The sequence below is a fragment of the Sinohyriopsis cumingii genome, chromosome 10, assembly GCF_028554795.1.
Source record: "Sinohyriopsis cumingii isolate HCF-2022 chromosome 10, ASM2855479v2, whole genome shotgun sequence".
NCBI classification, from domain to species: Eukaryota; Metazoa; Mollusca; class Bivalvia; order Unionida; family Unionidae; genus Sinohyriopsis; species Sinohyriopsis cumingii.
This window is the reverse complement of record NC_142970.1, coordinates 18,059,966-18,078,584: the sequence shown is the minus strand read 5'-3', so window position 1 is coordinate 18,078,584 and position 18,619 is coordinate 18,059,966. Positions and strand designations below refer to the sequence as shown.

The 18,619-nt window shown below is 32.9% G+C and overlaps 1 protein-coding gene across 1 annotated transcript in view; it reads left to right on the top strand.

Moving 5' to 3' along the window:
* The window catches only part of LOC149789666 (uncharacterized), a 107,774-nt gene that overhangs the window by 30,527 nt on the left and 58,628 nt on the right, over window positions 1-18,619 (top strand). Inside the window, exons 2-4 of the mRNA XM_089973090.1 lie at window positions 2,614-3,426; window positions 6,775-6,852; window positions 15,238-15,326. Coding sequence (XP_089829216.1) covers window positions 2,614-3,426; window positions 6,775-6,852; window positions 15,238-15,326 — 980 coding nt within the window. The remainder of the gene's footprint in view (window positions 1-2,613; window positions 3,427-6,774; window positions 6,853-15,237; window positions 15,327-18,619) is intronic.

The window sequence follows — 18,619 nt, the reverse complement described above, 5'->3', positions numbered from 1 at the left end:
ATATATATATATATATATATATATATATATATATATATATATATATATATATATGGCCATGATACACGCGTTTAAAGTTAAAAATGCCTTTTCTTTCCTCCCCAAAATAGCCACTTTCTTCGCAGACAGTTGTCTTCGTGAAAAATCACAACGGAAATTACATGCACGACATCTGACATGATTGATTCTTTACTATTCTTGAGCATGATGAAATGGTGCAAGACCCATTAGGGAAATACAACTTCGATAATTATATATATGGAGTTCGAATCTTCAGGCTTGGTAAATATTTCTCTTGAAAAAGATGATAAATTAACATCAGAACTACTATACAAAAAAGTGATAACCCCAGACACATTTACACTGCCCATGTTTAAATATCTTAAAAAAAGTATTACTTCCATCGCTGCAAATGTTTGATAGGAGTCTGCACATAACAACATTAACAACCATGATTACCGTTTGGTTAAAATCTGACGATGTATTCTTGTTTTATATTATAAAGTAGCCTAATGTAACAATAAATGCAATCTTTTAAACATAAACCTGTGTATAATCTGTTTTCCGTTATGTTTGTCTGACTTTTTTTTATTTTTCCCAGGGAATTATTTAGTAGGCGGAGTTTGTGTGACAGTTGAAGACAGGCGCTCTGTCAAAACTCGATACTCAGACTCTGTCAGAATAAATCGCTACCGCTATTTTGACCCCTGTGTCATGTAAACTTTAGTACATCGGGCTTCGCGGATTTGTAAATAAGTACGTTTCTCTATGTTGCATGTTTCCGCCAGCGTTCTTGTCAATGCAGACGTCATAATCCGAGGCAGGCATCCCAATGTAAGAAAATGCAGTAGACATGTAAACGAATGAAGACGTTTATTAACATGGACTTTCATTGAACTTTCATTGAAATACTTAGGGTAGTATATACATATAGGGTAACGACTGAATGTTGAGTATGACAGTGAAATGTTCGATGAATGATTTATTATTATTATTATTATTATTATTATGTTATTATTATTATTATCTAGTGAGTTTCTTTCACCTGCCCTTCTCCGCGATTCCCCGTTTGCATGGCCAACGCCAATAATATGGTTAAACAACTTTTCAAAGAATGAAAAAATTGACATTCATCAGGTTAAATTCTTTATATTTTCTATATTTTTTCGGCTTTTAATGGAATTTGAAACAGAATTGAAATTTTAAGTGTTAACTATTATAGTCACAGGGGCTCGTTACAAAGAAAATCAAGGGATGGGGGTTCTAACCTGTGTTATATTATTACACGTTAGAACCCCCATCCCTTGATTTTCTTTGTAACGAGCCCCTGTGATTATAGTTGTAAACTAACGAAGTGTTTCTGAATTTGTTATGGTTTTGTTAACAAATGGAAGTTAAGTTGGCTGTGTTTAATTTAGTGTGATATCATGCTTTCTTATAGTTCTACTCGTTAAAATTGACAGCCGTTATTCTGTTTGCAAAACTGGCCTATCCGTTTATTTCCTTGTTTTGACTAAAATCCCGTTTTTTATTTTAAAATATGAACCCCCCCCCATTTTGGTTTATACCCATGTTTTGTGTCCAGTTATTACGTGGTAGTGGGATGAAGACCTTCACTCTATAGCTTTCAAGGAATGACACAGAGTTATTTAATGTAAGGATGGACTCCGTGTCTGAATTTGTCTTGTCCATTTTTGGAGGAGTATACGAGTAATACACACGTACGTAACATGATTAAAAGTGAGAGACGATAGCAGTTTCCACACAGAACCTGTTAACACACTATTATTGGTATCTTCAGTTTACTAAAATACTGTACAGAACTATAATAGTGTGATTACTGGGTCTGTGTGATGTCTGCTGTAAATCTCTCTTGTAATAATAATAAAATGATGACGCCATTACGACGATTGTAATGGTCAGTTATTTAGTATTTAAATTTTACATGTATGGTATTTTTGTGTAGATGTGCGTCAACGTTTATAATATGCTATATTTTAATGTTTAAATCACGTAAATATACAAGTTAATTTAGTATTTTAATATAAATATACATATGCAAATTTAGCAAATATACTACGATAACCACCACGACCATTGCATTTTTGTGAGAGTTAAATATAGAACAATAGAATAAGTATAATAAATTTAACAGGAGTTACATTTTAAAGTCATAAATATAATTAATTCAATTAGTATTAATGTATTAATACTTACACACTGCAAATGTACAAGTTATTTCATAATTTAACATAATTATATATGTTTAATATTTGTGTGTAGATGTGTATTTATGATTATATCACGTAAATATACAAGTTAATTTAGTATTTTAATATAAATATAAATATGCAAATTTAGTAATATATACGACGACAACCACCACGAACATTTCTTTTTTGTGAGAGCTAAATTAAGAACAATAGAATAAGTATCAAAAATTTAACAGGACTTAAATTTTAAAGTCATAAATATAATTAATTAAATTATTGTTAATGTATTAATACTTACACACTGCAAATGTACAAGTTATTTCATAATTTAACATAATTATATATGTTTAATATTTGTGTGTTGATGTATATTCATGTTTATATCACTTTATATCCATAGCCGACGAGTCCCCCAACTACAAGTCTATTGTCGTCTGCCAAGACAAGATAGTCGTCCTAGACAACAATACGTGTAAAGTCAAGATACATCGACTCCATGATGGAAAATTCCTGGCATCGTCAGACAGACTGGAGTCAGGACCACGTGACATGTGTCTGATAGACGCCATGACAATTTGTGTCCTTCATGAAGACGGTCTGATAAAAATGATGGCCATTCATTCTACAGACATGTCACGTCATATTAAAACGAACAGGACTTTACGTATAAAGAGAGTAATGGATAAATATGTTGGTGTTTTCAGATTGAATGACAGTCTTGTTGTCATTGGTGTAAGACGGGGCACGATATACTTGTGTGTTGTGTCACTTGATGACGGACATGTTGACACAATTCACCGGATTTGTGAAGGGAACAGAGTGAGTAGGAGTAATGTGACAACAAAAGACAACATTATTTATGTCGCGTGTCATGCTGGTGATGAATCCCCTAATAATGGTGTGTATGGATTCGACATTTTGAATCCCAGTCATTGTAAATATACATACAAACATCAACGTCTACGATGGCCGACATCAATCGTTATAAATGAAGACGGGAATATTTTCGTATGTAACCGTGGATTCCCTGATTCCTGTATTCATCAACTTACAGCTTCATGTCAACTTGTCGCCATTTTCACACCGGGAATTCCACGTCGTCTAGAAGCCATATTCTGGGACAATGGACGTCTGTATGCCACATGCTGGATGAGTAGAGACATTACTGTATTCCAACACCAGTATCAAACTGTATTCCAACCCGTGTATCAAGGTAATTCATATTTCTTATATTTTATTGACATAAAAAACTTTAAATGACGTCACAAATAAAATTACAAACTTCATTTATTGAAAATTCTCAAAGATTTCATTTTAAATTTAAATGTCAACATGACAGTTTCGCCGCGCATAGTTGTCATGTTGATATGAAGTTACACATTTATAAATAGTATTTGTTGTTATACAATTTACATTAAGTTCACTTTGATATTGTTAAGTGATTTACATGTATTTATACTATTTATTTATAATATATTTATTTATATGTAAATAAAAATAACACATTTTATAGACATAATTTATCAGCGATTGAAAAGGACGACGACATTTTATACCGAGTGTATCCACCAGGTGTCGCTTTCATTCCAAGCGCGTGCCATTCAGTCTGGTTAAATATAGATTACAAAGATGGCCGTTTGATGTATTCAATTGTTCTATATAAGGTTTTATGATTTTTTTTTTTTTTTTTAAATTATTACGTGTTAGTTTTATTGCATTTATAACGCTCCAAATTGGAATAAAGCAACAATTCGGAAATTGCACGTTCATGTCTAGTAATATAAATAGACAGAGCGGCTGGTTTGTGTAATTATACGAATTTTCGCACACGTCGGAAATTACAGATAAGTAAGTGATTTTGTATCACTTCCATTAGTGCCTTTTCAGTGACGCATGTTAATAGATACATTTTTTTATTATTTTCTGCAGGGAAAAATACGTGAATAATAAGGTATCACGGTACCAATTGTTTTTCCATATACCTCAATGCTAATGTTTTGTGAAATAAATATACTTTCTGTCCTACTTGGGCATGCATGTCACACACTGTCATATAGAACAATGCTAGATTGTCAATTTGACAATGACATAACCAGGTACTCCATTGCATTTAAGAGAGATAACTCTACTGGAACTAGACAGGGGTAAGAGTTATCTAGTCACAACAAGCACATTTTCAGCCATGTGTACCATATTTTTAAAAAAATCATAAAAAACACAAAATATGATCTAGATAGAAATTAACACAAACTCACATGTTGCCAAGAGGCTCAACATTTTTTTAAGCCAAACAGAAAGTACAACTCTTACATAATGCACCAATCACAGCTAGTGTTGTTCTTTAATTCTGAATACAATGTTCCATACACCTTAAGCTCCGCCCACCTGGACTTGCGCAATTGGTACCGTTATACCATAAAACAAATAAATTTCTGACAAGTGATTTTGACAATATCACATTATATACTATAAGGTGGGAAACCTAAAGAAGTGTCAGGTTTTTGCAGCTACTGGCGAAGTTAGCAAAATTAAAGGACAATTTCATCAGTTTCGAGTGAACTCTTAGACAGGTGGTGAAGTTTAATTTCATAAAATGTTTTCTAAGTACAATGTACATGTAGTAAATTGTATAAACTGTATTAATGACTTAATATGATTTTTCTGTCTTTCCTAGTTATTACAGCAGTGATGAAATACTAAAACTTTATATTGGTTCAATCTGGAAATATTTTTAAAAATTAAATTCATTTTGATTTACACAAATAAATAATAAACTTGTTTAGATACTGCTCATGATTTTATCTAATAAATGAATAATTTGTTTGAAATGAAGATACTAAATGAATTATTCCGCTGCTTAAAGAATAGATGTAACAACTGCATAGTCCATATGATATTGTAAATCATATTAATACACAATCTGCTCTCTTAGAGAAATTATAACAAACTTAAAAGTTCCTTTAAAACAGACTGAACCATTTTACAGAATTTAACATTGTAAGAGATATTTAGTATAACACATGACAACTTCAACCTGTAAACGAAAATGACATACAACAGTTACAACTAAATAGAGCTCATAAAATTTGTCCCTTTAGATGACGTACAACAGTTACAACCAAATAGAAATCATAAAATTTGTCCCTTTAGATGACGTACAACAGTTACAACTAAATAGAACTCATAAAATTTGTCCCTTTTAGATGACGTATAACAGTTACGTACAACAGTTACAACTAAATAGAGCTCATAAAATTTGTCCCTTTAGATGACGTACGACAGTTACAACTAAATAGAACTCATAAAATTTGTCCCTTTAGACTTGTAATATGTTCAGAATTTTCATCTTGTGCTACATCTCCAGTCAAGACCTTTCCTACCTTAAGCCAATCTTTTAGGTTTCATGGTCTTTCACACTGCTATTTTTGTATCAAGATTGTGAGGTAAATGTACTTTACACACTCAATGTATCAGGAAAATCATTACCTATATGAGGATTGTCAGGTAAATGGACTTACATACTTCAGTGTATTAGGGAAATCATTATCTATATCAAGATTGTCAGGTAAATGTACCTTACACACTCCAATGTATTAGGAAAATCATTACCTATATCAAGATTGTCAGGTAAGTGTACTTCACTCACTCCAATCTATTAGGGAAATCATTACCTAAAATAATACAGACATTAAGGATTTGCGTCAAATTAGGTAAAATAATACAGATGTTAAGGATTTGCATCAAAGTAGGTAAAATAATACAGATGTTAAGGATCTGCATCAAATTAGGTAAAATAATATAGATCTTAAGGATCTGCATCAAATTAGGTAAAATAACATAGATATTAAGGATTTGCATCAAATTAGGTAAAATAATACAGATATTAAGGATTTGCATCAAATTAGGTAAAATAATACAGACGTTAAGGATTTGCATCAAATTAGGTAAAACAATACAGATGTTAAGGATTTGCATCAAAGTAGGAAAAATAATACAGATGTTAAGGATCTGCATCAAATTAGGTAAAATAATACAGATGTTAAGGATTTGCATCAAAGTAGGTAAAATAATACAGACGTTAAGGATTTGCATCAAATTAGGTAAAATAATACAGATGTTAAGGATTTGCATCAAATTAGGTAAACTAATACAGACGTTAAGGATCTGCATCAAATTAGGTAAAATAATACAGACGTTCACTCAAGAAAATGGGGAATTTTACAGCTGACTAAAACACCTGTACGTAGCTGCATGTCTCCATGGCACAGTCTGTCCCATCTTTGAGAGACTTATTTATTTATATTTCCCATGCAAAATATGTGTTTGTATATAGATGTTGAAAATTAACTTGTTATATGAGTTATTCTTATTTTCTTTTAATCGGTTAAGGATATTTGAAAATTGTTTGTATATTTTGTCATGGCCAGAAATTGTTTCGGTATCTATCTCTGGCAGCAATCAACTGCATATACTAAATCTAGTTAAGTTTTGTATTTAAGAGACAGTCCAATCTAGTTGTGTTTAAGAAACAGTCCAACCTAATTGTGTTTAATTTTTTCAGAAGGGTTGATACGTAGGTTGATGCATTCTTTGGGTTTTGGTCGCTCCCAAAAGAAACTTGCCAAACAGCACAGTCAAGGTAAGGGGTGCATGAGATAGTAGTTTTGTTTTAAAAGCTTTTTTTAACCATAGATCACATTGCTAAAGGCCAGTCAAGCTTATGTTCTGACCATGCGTCCTTTGTGTATTGTACTCTGCCTATCATCCATTCATCAATATTTGTTATGTCAAAACTACATGTATAAGAATGCCCATATATGTTGTACTGTCCATTTGAATTTAAGTGGGAGTGCTGTCCATATTATGTTGTGATGTCCACTTGAATTTCAGTGAAATGTTTGTGAATATTACTGTTAGATTGGATATAAGTGGGGTGGGGGTTGGGTATAATATTGCTGAGCTATTTTTGTCAGTGTGGTTCTTGTGAAAAATCCTTGGAGGATTTATCAAAATGCCAATTGATAACATTACTAAAGCACATGTATGCTGATCTATGTTTTCATATTAGGATATTAGCTGTGTTAATCATAAATGGAAATTTAGGGAATCAAGATTTGCTTTTGATTGATAGAACTTTATGAAGAAATAAAGATAAATAGTTTGATTACTTTATATTATTATGTATAATGTATTTATTTATATTTTTAATTGTTAAAATAATAAAGATAATCATGTAAATTTCAAAGTTTTTAATTGTTTAATTGCTGCGTCAGTATCCAGTTTTTAAATACAAAATGTGTTTCTACAAACCACCTGGGGCCATGAGTGGCCAAGTGATCTAAAGCACTTGTCATTACAAACCACTGTCTGCAATGGTTCAAGTCTCGCATTCAACCAGTGTGGGTATGCGAGAAAGCTTGTCAGTAGTTTCTTGTGAGTCAGTGGTTGTTTCTGGGGTTTTCTCAGGTTTTTCCACTACCATTGATACTGGCCACCATGTATTTATCTTGTGCTGAACAATGGCATTAAACCCTAAAACACTAACAACCCTCAGGTCTCACTGGACAGTTTATCTGGTGAATTTTCATCCGACGATGACCAATTACAGAAAAATGAGAATAATTTTACACTGAAGATGCAAATAAAAACAAACTAATGATTTTTGTAGAAAGCATACATGTGAGATTTTGACTGCAGTAATCTGGTTAATTCCTGATGCAACTGGTGGTTTTTATACTGAACCAACACTGCCACCAACCCCTAAATTTTACATTCATTTTTGACAAGAAATAGCTATTTTGAATATTTTTCTGTGACAAGGCAGCCTAAAGAATCAGTATGTGCCTTATGCATGAATAAAGTTCACTAGTACTATAACAAATTAGCATACTTTTCATCACCCCTCAACCATCTAGATTTTTAGATATTTACCTCTGTAGCAGACACACATAAATACGTAAGCCAAGTCGACAGCTCATTTGCAGCCCAAGTTACGCATTTGATCTCCAATGCAAATCTAACTGTGACAGGCAGTCACCAACAAGCCAACGTATTTCCAAGCCTAACTCAAAGTAAATCTGAACCACATTATAGATTTAGCTTATGTGTGAATTTATAAACGCTAGGCTTGTGATAATTAGGTTCATGCCTTCTACCTTAAAAATTAGGGGGGTGTCAAAATACGAAACTATCCAGTGAGACCTCAAAAACAAATGCTAGAGTGAAATTTGTGTAATGTCCCTTGGTACCATTATTTAAAAAGAATTAAATATTATTCAAACTTATATAATAAACATAAAGGATGAAAAAGTGATAAAATCATTATCATAATACTTTTAATAACTTGGTTATAAATAGTTATGTTTAATGAAATTATATTATAACAGTTATTTATTGTATAACTACTTATTTATTTCTATTAATGTCAGTATTATGCAAATAATGTTTTAATATAATTTGTGTTACAGAGGCAAGGCATGTTATTCTTATTATAAACAAGAACACATGAATACATGTATAAAAACAGCCTAAAAGTCTTACACTTCTGAAACTCGTTTTTGTTACATAGGCAAAGCAACTACATTTGTGGAATGTTTGTGCAACAATCTGATGAATATTTGAAGAAAAAATACTACAAATAATATATAATCAAAATAATCCAAAGAAGAAAAGTGAACGAGCTCACAAGCTGAAAGAAGAAAATCAAAATGGCTGCTGCATACAAAAAATCAGAGTTAGAAAAATATTTCAAGACAAGGAAAATGGAGACAGAGGAAGGATCCTTTCTTGAATGTGCCTACAAGGAAGATACACAAGAAATGGAAAGAAGACTGGGAATGGTCTCAGTGATGACATCGCTACAAATAATGAATAAAGATTTTGTAAGCCTAACTCAATCCCTCAAGAGGAAGTGCTTTCAAGGCTAGATACTAAGACCTAAAGGGAACCAGCCATTCAGAGAATTAATCATTGGAAGAGAGACAGTAAACATCAAGAAACTGTCACCAGCATTAAGAAAAATAAAAAAAAACAACAGACCAACGAGCTACATTTATCAGATAAACCTCTAGAAATACCTCTGCAAGCAATAGTGGAGAGATTTGATAGAAAATTTAACATAAAGGTGACCAAAGCCAGAATGGGCACCCACCCATTAGGCCCAGTTCTAAATGGGATAAGAATACTGGAGATTGAGAAGACAGAGCTACAGAAAATAAAGGCAACCATCTTTTTGTATCGAATTTTAACAAAATAATGGTACAAAGGCTGTATCCACCACAGAAGTGCAACAGATGTGGGAACCCATATGAAATCTTCCACATGGATTGGATACGGAATCCACACGTACTTTTACAGAGATATCCATTTGGACATTTTTATTCTGTTGCTGAAGTACTCTTATGGATTTCAGTGTATCCATATGGAAATGTTATGGATTCCTTACATACTCCGTATGGAAAATCTCATGGAATATGCAAATTAGTTCATGAGATATGTAGGTTGTCCATAAGGAATAAAATTAAAATTCCATATGGAATTTGTGAATAATCCATATGGAATTTGTAAATAGCTCATCCCATACAAAATTTTCATGTGCTTGTAAATGCCTTATACCGACAATGTATGCACCATCAACTAGTTTTTCTGTAGTTTTGTAATGATTACTTAAGTTTTTGAAAGAATGGATCTATATCTGTTTCAATGACAGTCTGCTGCCAAAAGAAAAAAAATAATTTTGTCAGTTATTTAGACACTACATAAAAATTAAAATACATACAGTTGTGTATAGATCCATCCCATTCTGCCAGCATTCAATAAAGAATTGATCTTTGTGAATTTTGATTTTTTTTGTAGAAAGAATTCAGGTAATAAAAGGCATGCAAGATTTAATGCGAGTTTTCCGTGACAGAGACTTGATTCAGTACCGAGGCCTAATGGCAGTTACTTCCCTTCTTTTAGTCAGGAGACTGGTTTTCGAATTTGCAGATATGTGCACAAAATATTTGAGGCACAAGAAACACAAAATGACCATGGTAGTCTTGTGTTTAAATTAGGTGGAATTTTCAAGATTGAACCGTCTTAAATGTAGCTCATTAATTTGGGAAATTTCATTGTAAGCAGAACCAATATATATGCAGCAACCGATTCTAGAACCAAAAATAATTTGAAATCATGGAGTTATCATGTTGGTGAGTAAACTTAAAGAGTGTGTTGTATTTTGCATTTACGATCTCGTGCTAATTGAGCTACGTGACGGTGGGGCGAAAGTGCAGTTTCACGTTTACAATTTAAATGCGTCCAATAATGACTTTATAATGTATCTTTAACAATCCTTGAGATGACAACTATAAAGATCATTATTATTTACTGATGTTGTTGCCAAACTGCAGTACCGTAATCAGTGCAGTGCTGTCACTTATCGACAATAGGGTTACGAGATTATAAAATTACACATGCTTGTTAATCATATTTACATTATTCTTGTGATCATTTTATTCCTCTCACATATCAGATTGAACCATTGTTGAACTAAACACGAAATATCTTTTGCCAAGGAGGTAAATAGTCAGTATTTTTCCTGGTTACATAGTACAATGTGGCTGTAATCAAATCATTTTCAATGGATGATACCTGAATCATACCAGAAGCAGAGGAGGATGCATAATTTTTTGCTGAAAGGATTTTGTTTAGAAGAGGTGATTCAGTGTAATTCAAATGGCTAACATTCTTGTTCTTCAGCTAATAGTGTATGATTTTGACAGATGAGAGAGAGAGAGAGAGAGAGAGAGAGAGAGAGAGAGAGAGATGATTTTGACAGATGAGAGAGAGAGAGAGATCCTAACCATTTGACACTATCCTTCCCCCAAATGGATTTCTATATGGAAGTGAATTATTAGTAAAGACATTTAAAAGGCCATACAGAACAAAAATATAGAGAGTTTCCCCACACATCCCATTCACATGTTCTTATTTTTCTCTGATTAAATATTATTAAATGATTTGATGATGACTGTATTCTTTCTTTCATTGTGACAGAAAGATCTCTTGCCAATTAATGTACACCATATATTAACATTTTCATTTTAATTTGGGATATTACTGATACTTTTTGGACATCAAGAGTTAGAAAATGGATGTATGTGACCATGTATAGAATAATTAAATTGATGCCATATTAGTTCTGATGCATCTAGGTAGGCCAGCTTTGTTTGCCAGCTTGCCTAAGGTTGTAATTAGTAAGATTGTGCAAGCTTGTAATTATTAAAATTGTGCAAGCTTGTAATAATTAAGATTGTGTAAGCTTGTAATTAGTAAGATTATGCAAGCTTGTAATTAGTAAGATTATGCAAACTTAAAATGAACAAATTAAGCTTCTGCGAGCTTGCTGCAGTTTCAAGTCTGAGTTTGCAGTAAAGTTGTATTGCATGCTTGCCGCTATCTTAAAAATAAGCTTGCCATTTTGGTTTGGCTAACCTGACATTTTAGCAAGTTATTTTGTTGATACAAATCTAGACTGGTGTAAGCAACTGAAGCACATTTGCTCTTGTAGTAAACTCCACAATTTACTTTTTGCATAGAATTATATGTTATCTATCACTCAACCATTGGAAATTATTTTACAGTGCATGGTTGGGACAAACTTCATGGAAAGAAATGCTGCAAAATCTTTCTGTATATACTTTCCTAAATAGTTTGACTTGATTTTTGTCTGCCAATATGATAGACTTATTGGTATTTAAAACATGTATTCATTTTGCTTTATTAAAAGCTAAGCGTGTGTTTTATGGTAAATATATCATTGTTTGTACACGTAGTTAGCAGATCTCACAAAGTATACTATAAATTGGGTTTTGTTTGCATCATATTCATTTTTTTAGCCACTTCTGCATCAAAAATAAACACCCTGCTAATTATATGCAATTTACAACACGCTTGCTTTTTACTTTCTTATGCACCCTTTGGCTTTTAATCACCCTCTGTTTCATGCTAACCTGCTTTGTAACATAAATGCATGGTGAGTGGTATCTGTTCCATATAAGCCATTAGCCAGGAAACCTAGTACAGGGCCTGGGGGTTCGGGTTAGAGGAAGACATGATTAGTTTGGCTTGTGGGTTTTAACACTGTTTTTCAGTAATGATAGCATATACTTGCTGGCCAGTATATTTGGTGGAGGAATAATGATATGTTGCCAACAAGCTTTTTCACACACCTAAATTGGCCGAGCTGAGACCAGTTCATGCAGAGTCATCTATAAAGGTGAGAGCATTAGACCACTTGGCCACCAGTGTGGTTCCAGGAGTGGGTTAAATGTGGAACAGATTACATAGATATACAGCGAATGAAATTGAGAATACAAAAACTACAGGTATCTTTTTTTATTGTCAGTCACTGCATCTTATGTTTATCATGTTTTTCATGTTCCCACACAGTAAAATGCACTGACACTAATATCCAATAAATATCCATTAGCCCAGACTTGATGTTATACTTTTACACCAGGTACACATGCAGGTGACATATATCCCATGAATAAAGGAACCAGTCATAGATACATGTAGCAGACTTGGGTTCAGATACAATGTAATTTGTATAATTAAGTAATCAATTACAATTATACTGTATTTGCATCTGTAATTGAATATCAGCATTATTGTGATGTCCTTCAGTAGCATGTGTATAGCTTTCATGTACAGCATCATGCCCAGTCAGATTAACTTATAGGAGAGGGGGTGTTTATATGCCTAACCCATTGCTCAGTGTTTGTGTCATGCAGACAGAGTATATATATATATATATATATATATATATATATATATATATATATATATATATATATATATATATCATCCTAGTGTCATGCATGTAGGTGAGGGAGTGTTTATATGCCTACCTGTTGCCCAGTCCTGTGCTGGCATAGCATATTTATATTCATAGCACTCTAGATTCGTATATAGGATGGAGTGTGTATATGCTTACCTGTTGTCCAGTCTTAGTGTCATATGCAGGCATAGGGTATTGATATACCTAGTACGTTTCATATTTTAGTATCATGTGTATATACAGGATATGTATAATGCCAAACCTGTTGTCCAATCATCATGGTACATGTAGAGAGTGGGGTGTTTATGTGCCTACCCAGTTGCCCAATCCTAATATCATGTGCATTCAAGAGGTATTCATATGCATAGCATATCGCTTGATTCTAGTGTCATGTGCATATATATATATATATATATATATATATATATATATATATTGGTATATATACATGTTCCTGATCTTAGTGTCCTTGGTATGGAGGGGATAATTATATACCTGCATGTTGCCCAATTTCAGACTTAGTCAAACTAAACATATAAATGATGACAGCGAAAACTGAAAATCACTTTCAAGTTTCGACTGATATAAAAGAAATGTAGAATTTGTTTTAAAGAACCTCCCAAACTTGATTAAGCCACGTAAAGCGATTTGTTGATGTACAGATGGACATACTTATTAGAATGCTCCAATCACATGACTGACTTTGCAATTAACAAAATTATTCTGGAAATTCTATACAATATATATAGGTTACTGCATTTTTATGGGAAAATATGAACAAGGTTTTCATATATAAATACTGCACAACCTTGGGAGTGCATTATATCCATCTGACAAAACAAATTTATATTTTCCCATACAAACACAGTAATAATTATGTACAATATACACAGCATATACAACATGATGTGAAGAATCTGGCTTGACATTAAATAATTAAGGAATTTAAAAATTCAAATTATCAGGCTTGGAACACATGCACAGGGATCTATGAAAACATAATATCATCCTGCATTGAAAAATTCAACTATGAAAATGATGTAAAATTACAGAAAAGCAGGCGGTACATTTTGTATTAGAACTGTTCAATTTTCTAAAGATTTCATCCATTTAAGACGTTGATTAGGAAAAGAAGAAATGATAGGAGCCTGCCTTATGTCACTGGGAATGTCGTTCCATACTGGTGGACCAGTATATTGAAAACTTTTTTTAAACAATTCCTTCTTTGGCCTTGGTATAATGTAATTCTTACTTCTTACGGACCTTAAATTTGGAGTACCATCAGCATCACTTTGGTGAAAGATATTGCTTAGGTAGACAGGAATTACTTTTTCTAGATACTTTATACATATATTTGGCCTTTCTAAGAAATATTTTTTCACGTATTGTTAAAGTTCCCTTTATATTATTCACTGCATCCTGAAAATTGTCTATAAGTTGATCTAGAATTAAATGGCAAGCCCTCTTTTTGGAGTCATAAGAGTGTTGTTATGTTTGAATTAGAGGTATTACCCCAAATTACATTACAGTAGTCCAGATATGGCTGAATATAACTTTTATAAAAGATGGCCATATACTGAAGAGGAATGTATGTTTTTTTTTATTTTCCACAGTAGCCAAAGATAAGAATTAACCTTTTTTGAGCATGTGAATAGACCAAGTAAGATTGTTATCTACAAATACACCAAGAATTATATCTTGAGAGGTCATATTAAGGCTCACACTGTCAAATAGGACATGGAGTTTGTCCCTCTCTAGCCTTGCTCATTTTTGTTGTGTTGTAACTAGTAAAGCTTTCATTTCTTTTTTTCTGTATTTATTATCATATTGTTTTCCTTGCACCATACTTGAAGTCTGTTGAGAGCAAGTTATTTTGAAGTATCATTTTGGTTTTACCCATCCCAGACAGTGTAGTATCATTTGCATAGAAGTCAGTCGAAGAAATTGAAATTCCTATCCTAAGAGGTAAATCATTGATAAATAGAATGAATAACAGAGGTCCAAGGATAGAGCCCTGTGGTACTCCACAATTATTATGTGTATGAGGAAACTTTGATTTGATATTCTGTTAGAAAGGAACATATTTGAAATATTCATATTTCACAAACTAATTTGACTGCAGACTTGTTTATTCATATTTTAATATCTTCATTTAAATTGTCCCTATCAGTAAAGCTGACAGCTTGTTCTGTTTTTGTGTAGGAGAGCACAGAGTTCCTAAAGTTCTGGTGAGTGATGAAAGAAAACAGCCTGTTACTGAGAAAACCTCAGCTGTCAAAGAACAGGGAGATGTAAGTACTCCTTATCATGGACCATGTACATATTTTCACCCACTCAATATTTGTAATGTTGTTTTAGTAACAATTTTAAGCATTAAGATATCAAACAGGATTCCTGGATATATCACAGTGTTGCAGATTCTCATGATGGAAGAAAATGAAACATTTATGTCGGGTTATTGTTTTTCCTGAACAAACATTTTTGACAACAGACAAAAATCATGAACCAAATATTGCTTCTATTTTCATTCAGATGCTAGCAAGCTGTATTCATTTGAATATTTGTGGTTTGCTTTATATAAACAGTGTTTGGTACATTACAAGTTTTGGATTTTTTTCTTTCCTATATGTTAGATTTAATTGCCAAGTGATATTTTCCAAGTTTTCTGCCAGAGCACATGGCTTGATAAGCTCATGGCTTGTAAAGGCAGAACTCTGTTTTCAGTTTCACGATACTTTTGATTGAGTCACAAATTCAAAACATGAACTTGATTAGTGCCAAGTAGAGTTCCACAGCTTCCTGAGAATGTTTGACTTTAATCCTTTGACTTGTAAAGACAGAATCCTCTTTTTATCTCATGTGACAACATTTGAATTGAGTTTTATCCTTGCTCTGTTGACACTCCTAAGCTCCATCCCAGCATATATAGTTGGTTAGAACTTTGAAGTGACACCCTGTTAATCTCTAAAAGTGTGTTTTGGTATGGGTTTCCCCTGTCACCCTTAGAGGTCTGTAGGTGTTATTGTTTAAAAACAGTAATGTGATATAAAATTTTGCAGGGTTGATTTCTTTTTTATCCATCAGATTATTAGTTTTTTATTTATCCCAAGAAGAAGCAGACATTGGCATAATTTCTTCCCTTTGTCTGTGCTGACAGTAGGCCTGATTTCTACCATTGTTGCTTCAGATTTAGGGTTGTAGTATTACTCCAAAGGCTAGTTACAGCCCTGGAATAGTTTTCCTTCCCTCTCCCTATAATAATTTAAAAGTGACTTTGCTAGAGCCGTTTTGTCGGAGTATGTGTTTTTCTTTCTTCTTTTGTTTGTGTAATGTATGCGTGCATTATTTTTTGGATAGCATAGCTAGGTCAAATCTAAGAGTTGTTTATATCCTATCTAAAACTTCCCAAGAAGAATAAATGTCTAAAAGCAGTTTTTCTATTTGGTGAGTGTATGTTATGCATATATATAATAAATTATGCCTTAGCATAGAAAAGGGGGATAGGATACTTTTTCTATATTTGTATAGGTATAACTCTGTCTTAATTAAGTTTTACTTGTATATGCCTTAGCATATTATTTTGTCCATTTGGATTTGGAATTTTCCATTACAACCCAAAATTTCAGACATTTTAAGTTTTACTTGGTTGTGCTATAGCACGTAAATATGTTAAATTGGTTGTTCAGTTGTTATAAAATTTTCTATCATATTGCACCTTGGTGCGTAACCGATAATGAGATGTATCCTTGTTTTTGATTGTTGGGTTTAAATCCAGTCGTATTTTGGACATTCAGTTGTGTTCATTACAAAGAGAATGAATGTTCATGTTATTGGACAGTTTCATTGCCCGATTGAATCGGTATTCAAATCTATCTTTGTTATGTCGCCAGCCAAGTGATATTTTGGTCACCATGGATGGATGCCCGGGGGCAAGAGTGGTGAACTTTATTTCATGGCCAACAACTTTGGATCCGTTGCCGGATATTATTTTTATCAAACTGGGTGAAAATGGTATAGGGGCCCTTGAGCCCAACATAGTGGTGAATCAGTTATTGCAATTGAGTAGACGGTTTTTGGATCGTGTTGTCCAGTTTGTTTTAATTGGAGCATTACTGCCTCAGTTCCATCCATGAGGGATGACTTGTTCTCAGTATGCATGGAGGGTCCACCAAGTGAATTTGGAGTTATGTCGAGTTTTGTCGGCCAGTAGCCGAATTAGATTTTGTAGGACGGATGGATTCCATGGTGTTTACATGGACCTAGATGGTGTGCATCTGAATGCACAGGGGTGCAGGTGGTTTGACACCAGACTATTGTCTTCAATTCAAAGACATATTCAATGACTTTAATTTAAAATTTTGATTTGAAATTTTTAATGTTTATATTATGGTGGAAAGTCCAAGAACAGAATCTTTATTTGAAACTGTCTGCTTGAAATCTCCATCATATTTTTTCAACATTAATATTTTTTGTTTTGTATTCTTAATAGCCAAAGATATTTTTTTCTTAAAAGTGTAAGGTTAAAATATTATGTGATTTATATAATCAGGTCATGTTTGCTATTCTTTTGAGTTGTTAGTGGAGGTGTCAATGTGGGTCCTTTTAAGGTGTCAGGTTATGACATCCCCACTATTTTACTGTGCCACTATCTTCTAATTTTGTACAATTTTGTGTATAATGAGTTGTTGATGTCTATGTATCTAGCATTAAATCACTTGGGGCCCGCAGCTAGAGTCCTGTTTAGGTGTCAAGGTTGACATCTCCTGTGCGGACCCGTCGTGATTTTTCTTTTTTCATACGAATTATAAAATTTAAGTCATTTTGAAGTACGCAAGACTTCATATTTTACAGTTAAAAATTTTGAAATAAATTCTACAGTTCAGCCGTATCTGTTATTTTCTTTTTGGTTATTAATGGAGAGGTCAGTGTGTGTCCTGTTAAGGTGTCACTTTTCACATTCCCATCACCACACCCCGCCATTAAAATAATGTTTTTTTTTTTTTTAAAGAATTGTCAGACTGTTTTATTTTATGGTTGTTGATTTAAATTTTTGTAATACATGTGTAATTCATGTATTAAAGAGAGGCTACAGCGGTGGATTCCAAAAATCTGCAGATGTATTTATCCTCTTTTTCTTGAAGGAAGAAGTATGTGTTACATGTGATTCGTCTAATGATTGCCACCTAGTTCTACAACTGTATTCTAGCTTACAGCTAGAAAGGGATTGACATCTTCTATCATGCGGACGTGATGGAAAACATCCTAAAATGAGATTGTAGGTCTTGTGTTTTTAAACTAGCCTTTAGGCTATCCAGACTGTTCTAATGTGTTTTTTTTTTAAAATTAAATTTCCTAGTGCATATATGGTGTAAGTCTAGTGTTTTTGAACTAGCCTTTAGGCTATTGAGACTGTTCTAATGTTTTTTTTTTTTAATAGGGTTTTAGTAACCTTTTTTATTCCTTCTCTCATTTATTGCCATAAATATAAAGTTTATTGTTTCGATATATAATTGTTTGTCATTAATTTGGTTGGTGTATAGTAGCTGAAGTGGATTGAAATTACCTTGTTTTCTAATAATTGTAT